At 43.4% G+C, this 18,808-nt stretch overlaps 1 pseudogene and 1 gene segment (V, D, J or C); both read right to left on the bottom strand.

Annotated features, from left to right (window-relative positions):
• The window catches only part of LOC118364685 (uncharacterized), a 245,041-nt pseudogene that overhangs the window by 184,787 nt on the left and 41,446 nt on the right, over positions 1 to 18,808 (bottom strand).
• LOC118365680 (immunoglobulin heavy variable 3-74-like) lies at positions 8,206 to 8,816 on the bottom strand. The segment is given in 2 exon segments: positions 8,206 to 8,566; positions 8,671 to 8,816. Coding segments are annotated over 2 exon segments (378 nt in total).

The following is an 18,808-nucleotide window of genomic DNA, read 5'->3' as shown; positions in this document are numbered from 1 at the left end:
AGAATGGAGTCGAAGAGAAAGACACGGCGGCGCAGAAAGAAACCCGAAAGTCAGCCCCAAAAATGTATTGGGGGGCTCAGGGAGAGAGTGGCAGTGTCAGGAGTAAGACCTGAGCCAACTCTCCCTGTTAATCGTGAGGAGCAGCGATCAAAGGACTTCTGGACTTGGGAGGAGATATTGGACGGAAAAGGACCCTGGGCTCAGCCTGGAGAATATCGCCGCCCCAAGGAAGAACTGGAGGCGGCGAAAGCGGAGAGGCGCTGGTATGAGGAGGCAGCACGGCGATGCGGATGGAAGCCTGAGAGTCAGCCCCAAAAATGTATTGGGGGGAGGCATACAGGGAGTATGGCTATGCCAGGTAGGAGACCTGCGCAAACTCCTTGTGCTTACCGCGGGGCTAGAGAGACCGGGCAGGCACCGTGTTATGCTATGGAGCGCACAGTGTTTCCAGTGCGGGTGCATAGCCCAGTGCGGTTCATACCAGCTCTTCGTATTGGCCGGGCTAGAGTGGGCATCGAGCCAGGTAAGGTTGGGCAGGCTCGGTGCTCAAGAGATCCAGTGCGCCTGCACGGTCCGGTCTATCAAGAGCCACCTCCAAACACCAGTCCGCCGGTGGCAGCTCCCCGCACCAGGCTTCCTGGGCGTGTCCTCGATCCAGTACCACCAGTTCCAGCACCACGCACCAGGCCTTCAGTGCGCCTCGCCTGTTCAGCACAGCCAGAGCCATCCTTCTCTCTAGCGTTGTCGGAGCCTCCCGCCTGTTCAGCGCAGCCAGCGTTTTCCTCCTCTCCTGCGCTGTCGGAGTCTCCCGCCTGTTCAGCGCTTCCAGAGCCTTCCTCCTCTACAGCGCTGCCGGAGCCTCCTGCCTGTTCGGAGCAGCCTGAGCTGCCAGACTGCATGGAGCAGCCAGAGCTGCCAGTCTGCATGGAGCAGCCAGAGCTGCCAGTCTGCATGGAGCAGCCAGAGCTGTCAGTCTGCATGGAGCAGCCAGAGCTGTCAGTCTGCATGGAGCAGCCAGAGCTGTCAGTCTGCATGGAGCAGCCTGAGCTGTCAATCTGCTTGGAGCAGCCAGAGCTGCCAGTCTACATGGAGCAGCCAGAGCTGTCAGTCTGCATAGAGCAGCTAGATCCGCCAGTCAGCCATGATCTTCCAGATCTGCCAGTCAACCAGATTCTTCCAGATCTGCCAGTCAACCAGATTCTTCCAGATCTGCCAGTCAACCAGACTCTTCCAGATCTGCCAATCAACCAGACTCTTCCAGATCCGCCAGCCAGCCAGGATCTGCCGGAGCCAACTACCTGCCTGAGCTTCATCTCAGTACTGGGCTTCCTCTCAGTACTGGGCTTCCCCTCAGTACTGGGCTTCCCCTCAGTCCCGGGCTTCCCCTCAGTCCCGAGCTGCCCCTCAGTCCCGAGCTTCCCCTCAGTCCCGAGCTTCCCCTCAGTCCCGAGGTTCCCCTCAGTCCCGTGCTGCCTCAGTCCCAAGCTGCCCCTCAGTCATGAGCTGCCCCTCAGTCCAGTGGGGTTCTGGGTGAGGACTATTAGGCCATGGTCGGCGGCGAGGGTGGATTATCCCAGGACGCGAGGGGGAGGAACTATGACATTTATGGAGTGGGGTCCACGTCCCGAGCCGGAGACGCCACCATGGACAGACGCCCACCCGGACCCTCCCTATGGTTTTGAGGTGCGTCCAGGAGTCCGCACCTTAGGGGGGGGGTTCTGTCACGCCTTGGTCTTAGTATTTTGTGTTTTCTTTATTATTTGTTCAGGCCAGGGTGTGACATGGGTTTATTGTGTTGTCGTATTGTTTTTTTTTTGTAGGCATTGGGATTGTGGCTGATTAGGGGTGTGTCTAGCATAGGCTTGGCTGCCTGAGGCGGTTCTCAATCAGAGTCAGGTGATTCTCATTGTCTCTGATTGGGAACCATATTTAGGTATCCTGGGTTTCACTGTGTATTTTGAGGGTGATTGTTCCTGTCTCTGTGTTAGTTGTCACCAGACAGGCTGTATAGGTTTTCACGTTCCGTTTGTTGTTTTGTATTTATATAGTTATTTCATGTATCGTTTTTTTAAAATTAACCTCTTGCTCCACGCAGGCGTCCCATCTAGACATCTGGAAATGCAAATGCGCTACGCTAAATGCTAATAGTACTAGTTAAAACTCAAACGTTCATTAAAATACACATGCAGGGTATTGAATTAAAGCTACACTCGTTGTGAATCCAGGCAACAAGTCAGATTCTTAAAATGCTTTTTGGCGAAAGCACGAGAAGCTATTATCTGATAGCATGTAACACCCCAAAAGACCCGCAGGGGACGTAAACAAAATAATTAGCATAGTCGTCGCTACACAAACCGCACAAATAAAATATAAAACATTCATTACCTTTGACCATCTTCTTTGTTGGCACTCCTAGATGTCCCATAATCACTATTGGGTCTTTTTTTCGATTAAATCGGCCCATATATAGCCTAGATATCGATCTATGAAGACTGTGTGATAAACGAAACAAAATAGCGTCTTATAACGTAACGTCATTTTTTTAAATTAAAAAAGTCGACGATAAACTTTCACAAAACACTTCGAAATACTTTTGTAATGCAACTTTAGGTATTAGTACACGTTAATAAGCGATCAAATTGATCACCAGGCGATGTATATTCTATATGGGGTACGTCTGGAAATAATGTCCGGGTAAATCTCAACCAAAATATCCGGTCGGAGACCTGAACAAATGGCTTGTCTTTTCTTCGTTTGACCAAGAAACAAAGCCTAGGCAAATGACAAGACTGTTGACATCGTGTGGAAGCTGTAGGTATTGCAACCTCAGCCCCATTTAATGTGGTTCGCATTTAACAATGGGTTGATGTGGCGGATGGATATATTTTTCAATTTTCAGTGATCAGATTTTCTTGCGCTTTTCGATGAAACGCAAGTTCTGTTATAGTCACAGCCGTGATTTAACCAGTTTTATAAACGTCTGAGTGTTTTCTATCCACACATACTAATCATATGCATATACTATATTCCTGGCATGAGCAGCAGGGCGCTGAAATGTTGCGCGATTTTTAACAGAATGTTCGAAAAAGTAGGGGGTAGGAGTAACAGGTTAAAGAACATGAGTAACCACCACGCTGCATTTTGGTCCTCTCCTTCAACAGACGAATGCCGTTACACATCAACTAGATTGAGCCAAGGTCTGCTTTTTCTTGAGCAGATGGTCAGGGGCTGGAACATAATTACAAATCATTTGTAGACTGCAAATTGACCTCAAGAAGCCCAAACAGACATAATATTTGACTACATTTGACTACATTACATTTGTATACGATCAAATACCGTATATGTCTCTATTATGCTTGGGAATACTTTGGAGAAGATGTTCAAAATTAAAATGACTTGGAGCTGATTTGTGTTTCTTTTTACAGTCTTTCATGTTCAAAAAAATACAATTCGTAATTTTTAAAATAGTTTTCTATCTTTTTTTGCTCAGAAAATATTGGGGGACAAATATAATCACCTGCAATTCATCCTGAGGACAGTCAGTTGAGGAACCGTGCTGTATATATAGTAAGTTTACATACTTTATAGTACTGCATTTAGCTATTTAAATGATATTGCCTATCTATCTATTACATTTTACTGTGGACTATTGTTCTGATTATAGATGATGTATCAGTCCCAAAAACTCACAGGAAGCAGCTGCCAGCAGCAGAAAAGCAAAGAACATGGTTCGTGTTAAAGCTGAACTTATGTGAACTGTACTTGTTAACTCATACTGAGAGACAAATATTCATTTTTATAGACAGGGAGGTGAGACATTTTGCATAAAGGTGAGAGAGTTGGTACTGTAAAAGAAGAAAAACAAAAATGTACTTTCAGTAGATTAAGTATGACTGTTATAAGCTGCATTAACCTGCAATATGAAAACTCAAATGAATTACAAAATGTATCTAAATCTGGGTTCTCTTTTTTGTTTGCTGAACTCTATTATTATTAACACTATTATTGTCTTCAATGTTTCTTCGAATACATATTTAGTATTTCAACTTGTATTGCTGAGTTTCATGACTCTTTTCATATTCCTATATAACAATGGCAGGCATATCTTGAATATATTGTTTTAGATATAACTGAGTGTATAACCTGTCTATGTGAGTATGTTATGTGTAGACCAGTATGTGTTTTGTTAATGCCATGAGGTTGATGCTGAGACAGAGTGGAGCACAGACTCATCTCATTGCTTCCAATATTGAGATCAGTGTTGTCCAGTTTTTATACAGCGCAGCAGCCTCCTGTGTCACTGTGTCTCTGGCACAATAATAAACAGCAGAGTCTTCAGTGTTCAGGCTGTTCATCTGGAGATACACCTGCTGCTTGCTGTTGTCTCTGGAGATGGTGAACCGACCCTGAACAGACTGGGAGTAGTAGATTTTAGCACTATCATATCTTATAATGGCAATCCATTCAAGTCCTTTCCCAGGAACCTGTCTGATCCAAGCCATCCAGTAGCTACTGAATGTGAACCCAGAAGCTGTACAGGTCACTTTGTGTGGTTCTCCAGTTATTTTTACAACTGGTCCAGACTCAGTCAGTGTCTGACCATGAACACCTGTGGAGACAAAGTATCATTAGATAAAATTCCTCCAAACCTCAGCTAACATTATTTTACAAATATAATCAGCCTAACATTGTTCACCTTTCAAGCCCATTGTCATCAGAAGAACCACAATAGTAAATGTCATGATGAACTATTAGTAGTTATGATGTGTCTCTGTTCATCAATCTAGTCAGAGCTTTAATCCTCTCCTCCACTCTGCAGTGAGATAAGTAGTGATGGAAGAGGTCAGTTTTGCATTGACTCCTCCTCAATGGTTGGGATGATAAACAGGGATTAGATAGAGTCTGAGATAGGGAAGAGGTTCATATGGCCTAAATAATTTGTTGAATTTGAAATAATTCCTGGGTAACTATTAAGAATCATACTCTGATTGTTTTCAATGACAACTGTATAAAAAAATGAGCTTTACATCAAAGAGCAATTTATCAAGCAATAATTTTGCTAGGACTGTCTGGGAGTGGTCTGAGTGGGGAGGGGAAAACAGAGAATGTGCTATTATTGACAGAGAGGTTTGCAACTCTCCTTCTTATCGGTGTATTAACTCATTTACTGCATGGTGATGTCACCGTGGAAGGCCAAAACTTTCCCCAGCCTAAACAATCTAAACGTGTTCCTTTTATACTTGTTTCATCAATATTTGTTCCATCTCAACTTGTTCCATCTATACTTGTTCCATCTATACTTGTTCCACCTAAACTCTTTCCATCTAAACTTGTTCCACTTAAACTCGTTCCATCTAAACTTGTTCCATCTACAGTATACCTGTTCCATCTTAACTTGTTCCATCTATACTTTAACAATACTTTAACATTATTGACCTTCATGGTTCTGTATTTAATATTGTACTCATTTGACATCTAGTTTAATGTAAATAAAGAAACTCACCAAATTGAAAGACATTACCAAATAGGCCTAAATGGATTTAGCTTCTAGAGATTGATAATTAATTTGACTGAATGGCTGCAAATATTATGGATTCTCTTTGGGGTTATTTGCCATTGTCAACTCACTTTGAATGGCTTTAAGGATTTCGGTTAAGGATATTCATACAGTTATCTTGACAGGTTGTCATGTATATGTTTTATGTTTATCAAGTAATCATGTATATTATGGTTATAATTAAGAGTATGATGTGTCTACACACCTAGTGTTGGTAGGGCTATGGAATTTATGTTAACAGTGACTGGAGATCAGAAAAACAGACTCTCACAGTGAGAAAAGTGATTGATCAGTCTTTGTGCAGCCCTGCAGCCTCCTGTGTCACTGTGTCTCTGGCACAATAATAAACAGCAGATTCTTCAGTCTTCAGACTGTTCATCTGGAGATACACCTGCTGCTTGCTGTTGTCTCTGGAGATGGTGAACCGACCCTGAACTGACTGGAGGTAGTAGAACAACTACCACTGCTAATATAGGAAACCCACTGCAGATCTTTTCCAGGAGCCTGTCTGATCCAAGCTGCATTAATATTTCCACCAAACCCAGAATATGTACAGGTCAGTTTGTGGGATTCTCCAGGCTTTCTACCACCGGTCCAAACTCAGTTAGTGTCTGACCCTGAACACCTCTGGAGAAAAAAGTACTATTTGAGATCAAACCTGGACTCAACACCTCAGCAAACATTCTGTTACAAATACAATGGTCTAAAAGTGTTCCTGTCGAGCTTATTGTCATCAGTAGAAACACAATAGTAAATGTCATGATGAACTCTTAGTACAGTATGTCTCTGTTCCTCAGTCTAGTCAGTGCTTCAGTCCTCTCCTCCACTTTGCAGTGAGATAAGTAGTGATGGAAGAGCTCAGAGTTTTGCATTGACTCCTTCTTACAGGGCAGTAGGGAACGGGAAAATATAATATATAATATTGTGGCTGACTAAATACATGTACATCAGTAATACTTGTTAATGCTGTTGATAGAATTGCTTCTATTATAAATATAATTTTCTTTGTCATCACTTCATTCCATCCCCAGAATAACTGTCAGGATACAGCTGCCAACAGCAGCAGTACTGTAACAGTCGAGAAGCAGGTGGTAAGTTTAAGTTTGTCGAAACGTTGGTTATTAGGTTATTAAATTATTGCGTCTGAGCTCCTAGAGTATGCGGCTCTTCTTTTCTTTTGTAAGTTTAATATAAAGATACAATGTAGGAGTAGCGTCTAGACATGAACAACAAACAATACTGCCTGGGGAAGGAAACTAAGGGAGTGCCAGATAAAAGGGGAGGTAATGGAGTCCAGGCGTGCGTAATGATGAAGCGCAGTTGTGCGTAATGAAGTTTCCCAGGACCGGTGGTTCGAAAACCAGCAATGTGGAAATCACAGATGATGTTGGGATCCAGAATGTCCTCCCCTGGAACACAACACCGCTCCTTTGGGCCATACCCCTCCCAGTCCACAAGGTACTGCAGCCGACCCCCACAACATTGGGAGTCCTCTAGAGATCTGACCGCATAGGCGGGAGCTCCCTTGACGTCCAGGGGTCGGAGGGGTCTCGTGGGGACAAGGAACCACTGACCTGAGAAGGGAGACATGAAAAGATGAGATACGGTAGTCACTGGGAATCTGTGATCTATACGCCATCTCGTTGACCCTCTTCTGAATAGCATACGAAGTGGCGACTCATGCCATCCGCTGGATGCTGCTAGTGTCTGGAAGGTGAGCACGCACTCAGCAGTCGTCTGCTCACCCCCTCTTTGCCCTCCGGTGGATGATCAAAGATACCTCTTAACCGAGCCATGAACCACTAACACGAATCCAGCTCCTCCTCTCTCCCAGACAACCGTGGTCCATTCCTACGCCCGCCCAGTCATCAGAGAAATAACCAAGGCAACCTTCAACCTCTCGGTGGTCGGAGCTCCCATCTGTTGCGCAACGTATAGGGAACACTGTAGTCGAAAGCCACGGCATTTACATGGGGTGCCATCATATTTATCCGGGAAGGACAAGCGGTCATCGCTGAACTGGGCAGGTTGCTGAATGGGCTGGTGTGCTGGCTGGATCGACTGGTGGTAGAGTATCCACTAGTTGAAGGCAACGCCTCTCGTAACGACGTTGAACGCTGAATGGGAGGAGTGGGAGTAGATGTGACAAGTAGAGATGAAAGGATCACGGTTTGCTTTGAAGCTAAACTATGGGAGCTGTACTGTACTTGGTTCATGACAATATTTAAAAGAATAACCCTTATATGCTACCCAAAAGTATCTTCATTCTTATGTTTGCTGATGTAATACCTCTGAATTGCATACATTTGAAATCTGATTTCATTCAAAGAAGCTTACCTAATTGAAAGGCATTACAAAATAAATGGTTTGAGCTGCATGACATTGATAATAATTTTACTAAATGACCACATGTATTATTGATACTGTTGGTTATTTGACATCACATGAATATATTTCTGTCCGATAAAGATTTTCAAAAAAGAATAGCTAATATGAAGTCTGAGTTGCAAAAAATGCACTTCTGTGTTCATGTAAATAGTGTGCTTTTCACTGTTCATAATGTGTGTGAATGTTTTATGTGGATAACATTGATAGCAGTGGACAGTGTTGTAGTGTGTGTGTTTAAAGAACCTATGCGCCTCATTGCCTCTCATACTGTGATCAGTGTTGATCAGTTTTTGTACGGCGCTGCAGGATCCTGTGTCACTGTGTCTCTGGCACAATAATAACCAGCAGAGTCTTCAGTCTTCAGACTTTTCACCTCTAAGTACAGCTGGTTTTTAGAGTTGTCTTTGGTGATGGTGAACTGGCCCTGGAGGGACTGGGCAAATACAGTGCCAGTGCCACTGTCAATGCGCCCAATCCACTCTAGACCTTTCCCTGGTTTCTGACGGATCCAGTGTAACCAGCTCAGGGCTAGTCCAGACACAGTACATGACAGTGTTACTGACTCTCCAGGTTTCTTCACTACTGGCTCAGAGGAGGTGAGTGACTGTCCCTGAACAGCTGAAAAACAGACAGAGAGTTTAGATTACTGTGACCCTCCAGCCAAGTAGCACAGCTCCTCTCCTCTCTCCTACACTGGACAGAAATAACTCCAGTTAACTCACCTGAGATGAGAGCCAGGAGGAACATACATTCTAGAACTCTCATTGTGTTACGGATCTAAAATTCTGTAAAAGAAGCACAGACTGGGAGTGGTCGTCGTGACTGAGGGAGATGGTCTGTGGAGGGCAGTTATATCAGACTATTGAAATGGGAGGAGACCTTGGGTCTATGTGAACAGAAACACATTTGCATCTCTATGGTGTTACATGTTTCTCCCCGTAGATCTAGTGGTCTAAAATACTACGTATATTGGCACTGTTGTGAAAAGTTTTGGTGAAAACTCAAGGTGTGCATGTAATAGTGACATAGACATGTATAGTTTAATTTTTTTAAATTTAACCTTTATTTAACTAGTCAAGTCAGTTAAGAACAAATTCTTATTTACAATGACGGCCTAGTAACAGAGTGACAGATTTTTATCTTGTCAGCTCAGGGATTTAAACTAGCAACCTTTCCGTTCCTGGCCCAACACTCTAACCACTAGGCTACCTGCCACCCAGTGTGACAGTGTATCAATAAGACGTTTTGAGTCCTTGAAAGCGCTACATATGTCCCATGTTTTATTATTACCGTTTCCACGACCCCTATGTTTCTGTTTTTAATAATCAGGTTAGAAACAGGTCATTATGTGCTGTGTAGAATACATTTACTGAACACTTGCACTGTTCTAGTGAAGATAACACACACTCCCTTACAGTGTATGGACATCACCATGACAACTAAACACCAGACAGTCATCAGTTCCAATGTTCAGTGCTTGTCAGGTTAGTGCAGGGCTTGTTGTAATGTCAGTCCAAGTTGCCTATAATGAGATGGCCAGAGCTGAGTGTTTGATTATAAAGGGATGGATGGGAGGGAGACTTTGCATACACCGCCCTCTAGAGGCTTAAATAGAGACTGAGAGGGAATGACATTTGCTCTATTCCTTGATGATCTCCCCTCCCTGTCCTTTATTCTGCTTGCTGATTTTAAGATTTTACCAATGGGATGTTCAGACTAGATATGTTTAATATTTTATACAGTGCTGAACAGCACAGAAACAAGCACATTTCCCTATGTGGGACAATAGAAGTTGTATTGAATTATATGTATCTCTATCTGCTTATCCCCTCTTGGGAATCTATTATGGAGTTCCCCAAATATATATAAATGGTCCATTACTGTATTTAGTTTGAGTATATTTCTGTTTGCTGATCACATGAACTTCTTACGGATCAGTGAGAAGTTAACAGCCCACCTCGACAACATCCGGTGAAGTTGCAGAGCGCCAAATTCAAAATACAAAAGTTGTAATATTAATATAATTCTGTCCGATACAAATACTCAAAACGTAACAGCTAATATGAACTCAATTCTGTAAAGTTGACTTTGGGTTCATGTAAATAATGTGCTTTGCTGGTAAAAATGTGTGTGGATTACTTTTTGGGTTTAATATTGATATCCGAGATGCGCCTAATTGCCTCTCATACTGTGATCAGTGTTGATGAGTTTTTGTACAGTGCTGCAGGATCCTGTGTCACTGTGTCTCTGGCACAATAATAAACAGCAGAGTCTTCAGTCTTCAGGCTTTTCACCTCTAAGTACAACTGGTTTTTGGAGTTGTCTTTGGTGATGGTGAACTGGCCCTGGAGGGACTGAGCAAATACAGTGCCAGTGCCAGTGTCAATGTGGCCAAGCCAATCTACTCCTTTCCCTGGTTTCTGACGGATCCAGTGCATGTAGTAGCTACCCATGGAGAAACCAGACACAGTACAGGACAGTGTTACTGACTCTCCAGGGCTCTTCACCACTGACTCAGAGGAGGTGAGTGACTGTCCCTGAACAACTGAAAAACAGACAAGAGTTTAGATTACTGTGACCCTCCAGCCAAGTAGCACAGCTCCTCTCCTCTCTCCTACAATGGAATGAAATAACTCCAGTTAACTCACCTGAGATGAGAGCAAGAAGGAACACACATTTTAGAACTCTCATTCTGGGAGTCTTCTAAGGTTATGTAAAAGTAGGAGCACAGACTCAGAGTGTTTGTCTTGGCTGAGGGAGATGGTCTGTGGAGGGCAGTTATATCAGACTACTGAAATGGGAGGATACCTTGGGTATACATGAACAGACACACATTTGCATATCCCACGTATTATTATTTTGGATCTTTGAAAAGCACTAAACTCAGCAAAAAAAGAAATGTCCCTTTTTCAGGACCCTGTCTTTCAGAGATAATTCGTAAAAATCCAAATAACTTCACAGATCTTCATTGTAAATGGTTTAAACACTGTTTCCCATGCTTGTTCAGTGAAACATTAAAAATTAATGAACAATCACCTGTGGAACAGTCATTAACACACTAACAGCTTATAGACGGTAGGCAATTAAGGTCACAGTTATGAAAACTCAGGACACTAAAGAGGCCTTTCTACTGACTCTGAAAAATACCAAAAGAAATATGCTCAGGGTCCCTGCTCATCTGCGTGAATGTGCCTTAGGCATGCTGCAAGGAGGTATGAGAACTGCAGATGTGGCCAGGGCAATAAATTGCAATGTCCGTACTGTGAGATGCCTAAGACAGCGCTTCAGGTAGACCGGATGGACAGCTGATCGTCCTCGCAGTGGCAGACCACGTGTAACAACACCTGCACATGATCGGTACATCCGAACATCACAACTGCGGGACAGGTACAGGATGGCAACAACAACTGGCTGAGTTACACCAGGAATGCAAAATCCCTCCATCAGTGCTTAAACTGTCCGCAATAGGCTGAGAGAGGCTGGACTAAGGGCTTGTAGGCCTGTTGTAAGGCAGGTCCTCACCAGACATAACCGGCAACAACGTCGCCTATGGGTGCAAACCCACCATAGCTGGACCAGACAGGAATGGCAAAAAGTGCTCTTCACTGACGAGTGGCGGTTTTGTCTCACCAGGGGTGATGGTCGGATTCACATTTATCGTCAAAGGAATGAGTGTTGCACCGAGGCCTGTACTCTGGAGTGGGATCAATTTGGAGGTGGAGGGGCCGTCATTGTCTGGGGCGTTGTGTCACAGCATCATCAGACTGAGCTTGTTGTCATTGCAGGCAATCTCAGCGCTATGCGTTACAGGGAAGACATTCCCCTCCCTCATGTGGTACCCTTCTTGCAGGCTCATCCTGACATGACCGTCCAGCATGACAATGCCACCAGCCAAGAACTGGCAAATCTGGTGCAGTCCATGAGGAGGATGCACTGCAGTACTTAATGCAGCTGGTGGCCACACCCGATACTGACTGTTACTTTGAATTTGACCCCCCCCCCCCCTTTTGTTCAGGGACACATTACTCCATTTCTGTTAGTCATGTCTGTGGAACTTGTTCAGTTTATGACCCAGTTGTTGAATCGTGTTATGTTCATACAAATATTTACATATGTTAAGTCTGTTGAAAACAAACACAGTGGACAGTGAGAGGACGTTTATTTTCTTGCTGAGTTTATATACGTAAGTCCCATGTATTATTTCTATTATCATTATTATTGTTATTATAATTATAATTATTATTGTTATTAGTGGTGTGGGGGCTGTGCTTTGGCAAAGTGGGTGGGGTTATATCCTTCCTGTTTGGCCCTGTCCGGGGGTGTCCTCGGATGGGGCCACAGTGTCTCCTGACCCCTCCTGTCTCAGCCTCCAGTATTTATGCTGCAGTAGTTTATGTGTCGGGGGGCTAGGGTCAGTTTGTTATATCTGGAGTACTTCTCCTGTCCTATTCGGTGTCCTGTGTGAATCTAAGTGTGCGTTCTCTAATTCTCTCCTTCTCTCTTTCTTTCTCTCTCTCGGAGGACCTGAGCCCTAGGACCATGCCCCAGGACTACCTGACATGATGACTCCTTGCTGTACCCAGTCCACCTGGCCGTGCTGCTGCTCCAGTTTCAACTGTTCTGCCTTATTATTATTCGACCATGCTGGTCATTTATGAACATTTGAACATCTTGGCCATGTTCTGTTATAATCTCCACCCGGCACAGCCAGAAGAAGACTGGCCACCCCACATAGCCTGGTTCCTCTCTAGGTTTCTTCCTAGGTTTTGGCCTTTCTAGGGAGTTTTTCCTAGCCACCGTGCTTCTACACCTGCATTGCTTGCTGTTTGGGGTTTTAGGCTGGGTTTCTGTACAGCACTTTGAGATATCAGCTGATGTACGAAGGGCTATATAAATACATTTCATTTGAAATTTGATTATTATAAGTAGTGGTAGTATTACCATTTCCACCCACCCCTATGTTTTAGTTATCTGTTCTTAATAAGAACATAACACACAATATGTTAACTGAACACTTGTACTGTTCTAGTGAACATAACACATGCCCACTTGCTGTGTATGGACAACTCCATGACTACTAAACACCAGACAGTCATCCATTCCATTGTTTAGTGATAGTCAGGTTAGTGCAGGGCCATATATCGCAAGATTTTGAGTGAAAACCTCCTTCCATCAGCAAGGGCATTGAAGATGAAACGTGGCTGGGTCTTTCAGCATGACAATGATCCCAAACACAACGAAGGAGTGTCTTCGTAAGAAGCATTTCAAGGTCCTGGAGTGGCCTAGCCAGTCTCCAGATCTCAACCCCATAGAAAATCTTTGGAGAGAGTTGAAAGTCCGTGTTGCCTAGCAACAGCCCCAAAACATCACTGCTCTAGAGGAGATCTGCATGAAGGAATGGGCCAAAATACCAGCAACAGTGTGTGAAAACCTTGTGAAGACTTACAGAAAACGTTTGACCTCTGTCATTGCCAACAAAGGGTATATAACAAAGTATTGAGATAAACTTTTGTTATTGACCAAATACTTATTTTCCACCATAATTTGCAAATAAATTCATAAAAAATCCTACAATGTGATTTCCTGGATTTTTTTTGTAATTTTGTCTGTCATAGTTGAAGTGTACCTATGATGAAAATTACAGGCCTCTCTCATCTGTTTAAGTGGTAGAACTTGCACAATTGGTGGCTGACTAAATACTTTTTTGCCCCACTGTATATATATGTACACTGCTCAAAAAAATAAAAAAAAATGAAATAAAAAATAAAGGGAACACTAAAATAACACATCCTAGATCTGAATGAATGAAATATTCTTATTAAATACTTTTTTCTTTACATAGTTGAATGTGCTGACAACAAAATCACACAAAAATGATCAATGGAAATCAAATTTATCAACCCATGGAGGTCTGGATTTGGAGTCACACTCAAAATTAAAGTGGAAAACCACACTACAGGCTGATCCAACTTTGATGTCATGTCCTTAAAACAAGTCAAAATGAGGCTCAGTAGTGTGTGTGGCCTCCACGTGCCTGTATGACCTCCCTAAAACACCTAGGAATGATCCTGATGAGGTGGCGGATGGTCTCCTGAGGGATCTCCTCCCAGACCTGGACTAAAGCATCCGCCAACTGCTGGACAGTCTGTGGTGCAACGTGGCGTTGGTGGATGGAGCGAGACATGATGTCCCAGATGTGCTCAATTGGATTCAGGTCTGGGGAATGGGCGGGCCAGTCCATAGCATCAATGCCTTCCTCTTGCAGGAACTGCTGACACACTCCAGCCACATGAAGTCTAGCATTGTCTTGCATTAGGAGGAACCCAGGACCAACCGCACCAGCATATGGTCTCACAAGGGGTCTGAGGATCTCATCTCGGTACCTAATGGCAGTCAGGCTACCTCTGGCGAGCACATGGAGGGCTGTGCGGCCCCCCAAAGAAATGCCACCCCACACCATGACTGACCCACCGCCAAACCGGTCATGCTGGAGGATGTTGCAGGCAGCAGAACGGTCTCCACCGCGTCTCCACGTCTGTCACGTGCTCAGTGTGAACCTGCTTTCATCTGTGAAGAGCACAGGGCACCAGTGGCGAATTTGCCAATCTTGGTGTTCTCTGGTAAATGCCAAATGTCCTGCACGGTGTTGGGCTGTAAGGACATCCCCCACCTGTGGATGTCGGGCCCTCATACCACCCTCATGGAGTCTGTTTCTGACCGTTTGAGCAGACACATGCACATTTGTGGCCTGCTGGAGGTCATTTTGCAGGGCTCTGGCAGTGCTCCTCCTTGCACAAAGGCGGAGGTAGCGGTCCTGCTGCTGGGTTGTTGCCCTTCTACGGCCTCCTTCACGTCTCCTGATGTACTGGCCTGTCTCTTGGTAGTGCCTCCATGCTCTGGACACTACGCTGACAGACACAGAAAACCTTCTTGCCACAGATCGCATTGATGTACCATCCTGGATAAGCTGCACTACCTGAGCCACTTGTGTGGGTTGTAGACTCCCTCTCATGCTACCACTTGAGTGAAAGCACCGCCAGCATTCAAAAGTGACCAAAACATCAGCCGGGAAGCATAGGAACTGAGAAGTGGTCTGTGGTCACCCCCTGCAGAACCACTCCTTTATTGGGGGTGTCTTGCTAATTGCCTATAATTTCCACCTGTATTCTATTCCATTTGCACAACAGCATGTGGACAGTTTAATTTCACAGAAGTGTGAGTGACTTGGAGTTACATTGTGTTGTGTAAGTGAACCAATTCTTTCTTTGGCCGCCTCTCCTTCCAGGTCTCTGCTGCCAAACTACAAAAATCTCTGAAACTGGAAACACTTACCTCCTTCACTAGCTTTAAGCACCAGCTGTCAGAGCAGCTCACAGATTACTGCACCTGTACATAGCCCCTCTATAATTTAGCTCAAACAACTACCGCTTCCCCTACTGTATTTATTTATTTATTCATTTTTCTCCTTTGCACACCATTATTTTTATTTCTACTTTGCACATTCTTCCACTGCAAATCTACCATTCCAGTGTTTTACTTGCTATATTGTATTTACTTTGCCACCATGGCCTTTTTTTGCCTTTACCTCCCTTATCTCACCTCATTTGCTCACATCGTATATAGACTTGTTTCTACTGTATTATTGACTGTATGTTTGTTTTACTCCATGTGTTGTTTTACTCTGTGTTGTTGTATGTGTCGAACTGCTTTGCTTTATCTTGGCCAGGTCCCAATTGTAAATGAGAACTTGTTCTCAACTTGCCTACTTGGTTAAATAAAGGTGAAATAAATTAAATAAAATTAAAATAAATAATTCCTCTCAAACAGCTTCATGAGGTAATCATCTAGAATGCATTTGAATTAACAGGTGTGCCTTCTTAACAGATGTGCCTTCTTAAAAACCTCTAATGACTCCCCATCCTGCATGTGTGAGCGTAATCATCGACTGACACTAATTAGCATAACGCAACGGACATAAATATTCCTAGAGAATATTCCTATTCATGAAAATCACAAGTGAAATATATTGAGACACAGCTCACCCTGTCATCTCAGATTTCAAAATGCTTTACAGCCAAAGCTAGACAAGCATTTGTGTAAGTTTATCGATAGCCTAGAATAGCATTTTGTCCAGCTAGCAGCAGGTAACTTGGTCACGGAAATCAGAAAAGCAATCAAATTAAATTGTTTACCTTTGATGAGCTTCGGATGTTTTCACTCACGAGACTCCCAGTTAGCCTGTTACTCCTACCCTCTACTTTTTCGAACATTCTGTTAAAAATCGCGCGACATTTCAGCGCCCTGTTACTCAGGCCAGGAATATAGTATATGCATATGATTAGTATGTGTGGATAGAAAACACTCAAACGTTTATAAAACTGGTTAAATCACGGCTATGACTATAACAGAACGTGCGTTTCATCGAAAAGTGCAGGAAAATCTGATCACTGAAAATGGAAAAATATATCCATCCGCCACTTCAACCCATTGTTATGGGCGAACGACATTAAATGGGGCTGAGGTTGCAGTACCTACAGCTTCCATCTAGGAGTGCCAACAAAGAAGATGGTCAAAGGTAATGAATGTTTTATATTTTATTTGTGCGGTTTGTGTAGCGCCGACTATGCTAATTATTTAGTTTACGTCCCCTGCGGGTCTTTTGGGGTGTTACATGCTATCAGATAATAGCTTCTCATGCTTTTGCCGAAAAGCATTTGAAAAATCCGACTTGTTGTCTGGATTCACAACGAGTGTAGCTTTAATTCAATACCCTGCATGTGTATTTTAATGAACGTTTGAGTTTTAACTAGTACTATTAGCATTTAGCGTAGTGCCTTTGCATTTCCAGCTCTCTCGATGGTACGCCCGAGGTTAGATAGCCAATGTTACTTTTTTCTAAAAATATTATTTTTGTAGGCAAAATAGCTCCGTTTGTTCTTCACGTTTGGCTGAGAAATCGCGCGGAAATTGCAGTCACGAAAACTCCGAAAAATATTGCAAATTAACTCCATAATATCGACAGAAACATGGCAAACGTTGTTTATAATCTATCCTCAAGGTGTTTTTCAAATATCTATTTGATAATATATCCACCGGGACAATAGTTTTTTCAGTAGGACCGATTGGAATAATGGCTACCTCTGTATTTTACGCAAAAATCACTCTGGGAGCCATCAGGTGACCAGTTGCGCAATGTAGCCGCTTACGGGTATTCTTCAACATAAATGCGTAAAACTATGTCACAATGCTGTAGACACCTTGGGGAATAGGGAGAAAAAGTAATCTGGTGGATAGCCCATTCACTGCTCAATAGGGACGCATTGGAACGCAGCGCTTTCAAAACACGAGGCACTTCTGGATTGGATTTTTCTAAGGCTTTCGCCTGCAATTTCAGTTCTGTTATACTCACAGACAATATTTTTACAGTTTTGGAAACTTTAGAGTGTTTTCTATCCTAAGTTGTCAATTATATGCATATTCTAGCATCTTGTCCTGACAAAATATCCTGTTTACTACGGGAACGTTATTTTTCCAAAAATGAAAATAATGCCCCCTAGTCACAAAGGGTCAAAAGTTATTTTGTGGAATTTATTTCCTTTTTAATGTGTTTGATCCAATCAGTTGTGTTGTGACAATGTAGGGGGGGTATACAAAACATAGCCCTATTTGGAAAAAAGCCAAGTCCATATTATGGCAAGAACAGCTCAATTAAGCAAAGAGAAACAACAGTCCATCATCACTTTAAGACATGAAGCTCAGTCCATGCGGAAAATGTCAAGAACTTTGAACATTTCTTCAAGTGCAGTTGCAAAAAACATCACTTTGATGTTCGCTTTGATGAAACTGGCTCTAATGAGGACAGTCACAGGAATGGAAGACCCAGAGTTACCACTGCTGCAGAGAATAAGTTCATTAGAGTTACCAGCCTCAGAAACTGCAGCCTGTCTGTTATGAGGGTGAATGGATGACCTACTCATGTTTAAAGCATGGAGGAGGATGGTACTTTGCTGGTGACGCTATCTGCGATTTAATTTGTATTTAAGTCACTCTTTACCAGCATGGCTACAACAGCATTCTGCAGTGATTTACCATCCCATCTGGTTTGTGCTTATGTAACCGGTTCTTCACCGGTACCTTTCTGCGTTGTGTTCTGGTAAGGTGTAGGTGGAAGATAAGGCTCTGGACACAATTCTGCCAGTTGTCTCTCTTTTAATGTCTGCGTGGAATATATACAAATACAAGGCAAATGTAACTGCTTCAGGCTGGACTCCATACAAGTATATTTGCCTCTCCTCATCACGCTCTGAGCAAACTGTAGTGTAAGAGTATCAACAAAAAGTACATTGTACAAAATGTACCTGTTCATATTTCCATGTCCGTAAACACACCGGCCAGCTGGTCTGCGCATGCTCTGCGGGCGCGGCTGGGGATGCCGTCTGGGCCTGCAGCCTTGCGAGGGTTAACACATTTAAATGTCTTACTCACCTCTGCTGCAGTGAAGGAGAGACCGCATGTTTTCATTGCAGGCCGTGTCAGTGGCACTGTATTGTCCTCAAAGCGGGCAAAAAAGTTATTTAGTCTGCCTGGGAGCAAGACATCCTGGTCCCGCCACAAAACTCATGATAGTTGAGCTAGCTTTGCAAAGTTGCACTCAAACATTATCCACATTCACATGAATATGTATTCCTATAAACAGTAATGCAACACTAAATTAGTGACGATATAACTTTTGATTGTCTCATCTTGTGAATTTGTGAACATTTGCGACATGTGCATTCAAAAGACCGGAGCATATGTAACACCTACCTCTCCTCATCATGCTCTGAGCAAACTGTGGAGTAAGAGCATGGCTCCTGTTGA

Source organism: Oncorhynchus keta, chromosome 32 (genome assembly GCF_023373465.1).
Source record: "Oncorhynchus keta strain PuntledgeMale-10-30-2019 chromosome 32, Oket_V2, whole genome shotgun sequence".
NCBI classification, from domain to species: Eukaryota; Metazoa; Chordata; class Actinopteri; order Salmoniformes; family Salmonidae; genus Oncorhynchus; species Oncorhynchus keta.
Note: the sequence above shows the minus strand (reverse complement) of the source record. Positions and strands in the feature narration are given on the sequence as shown.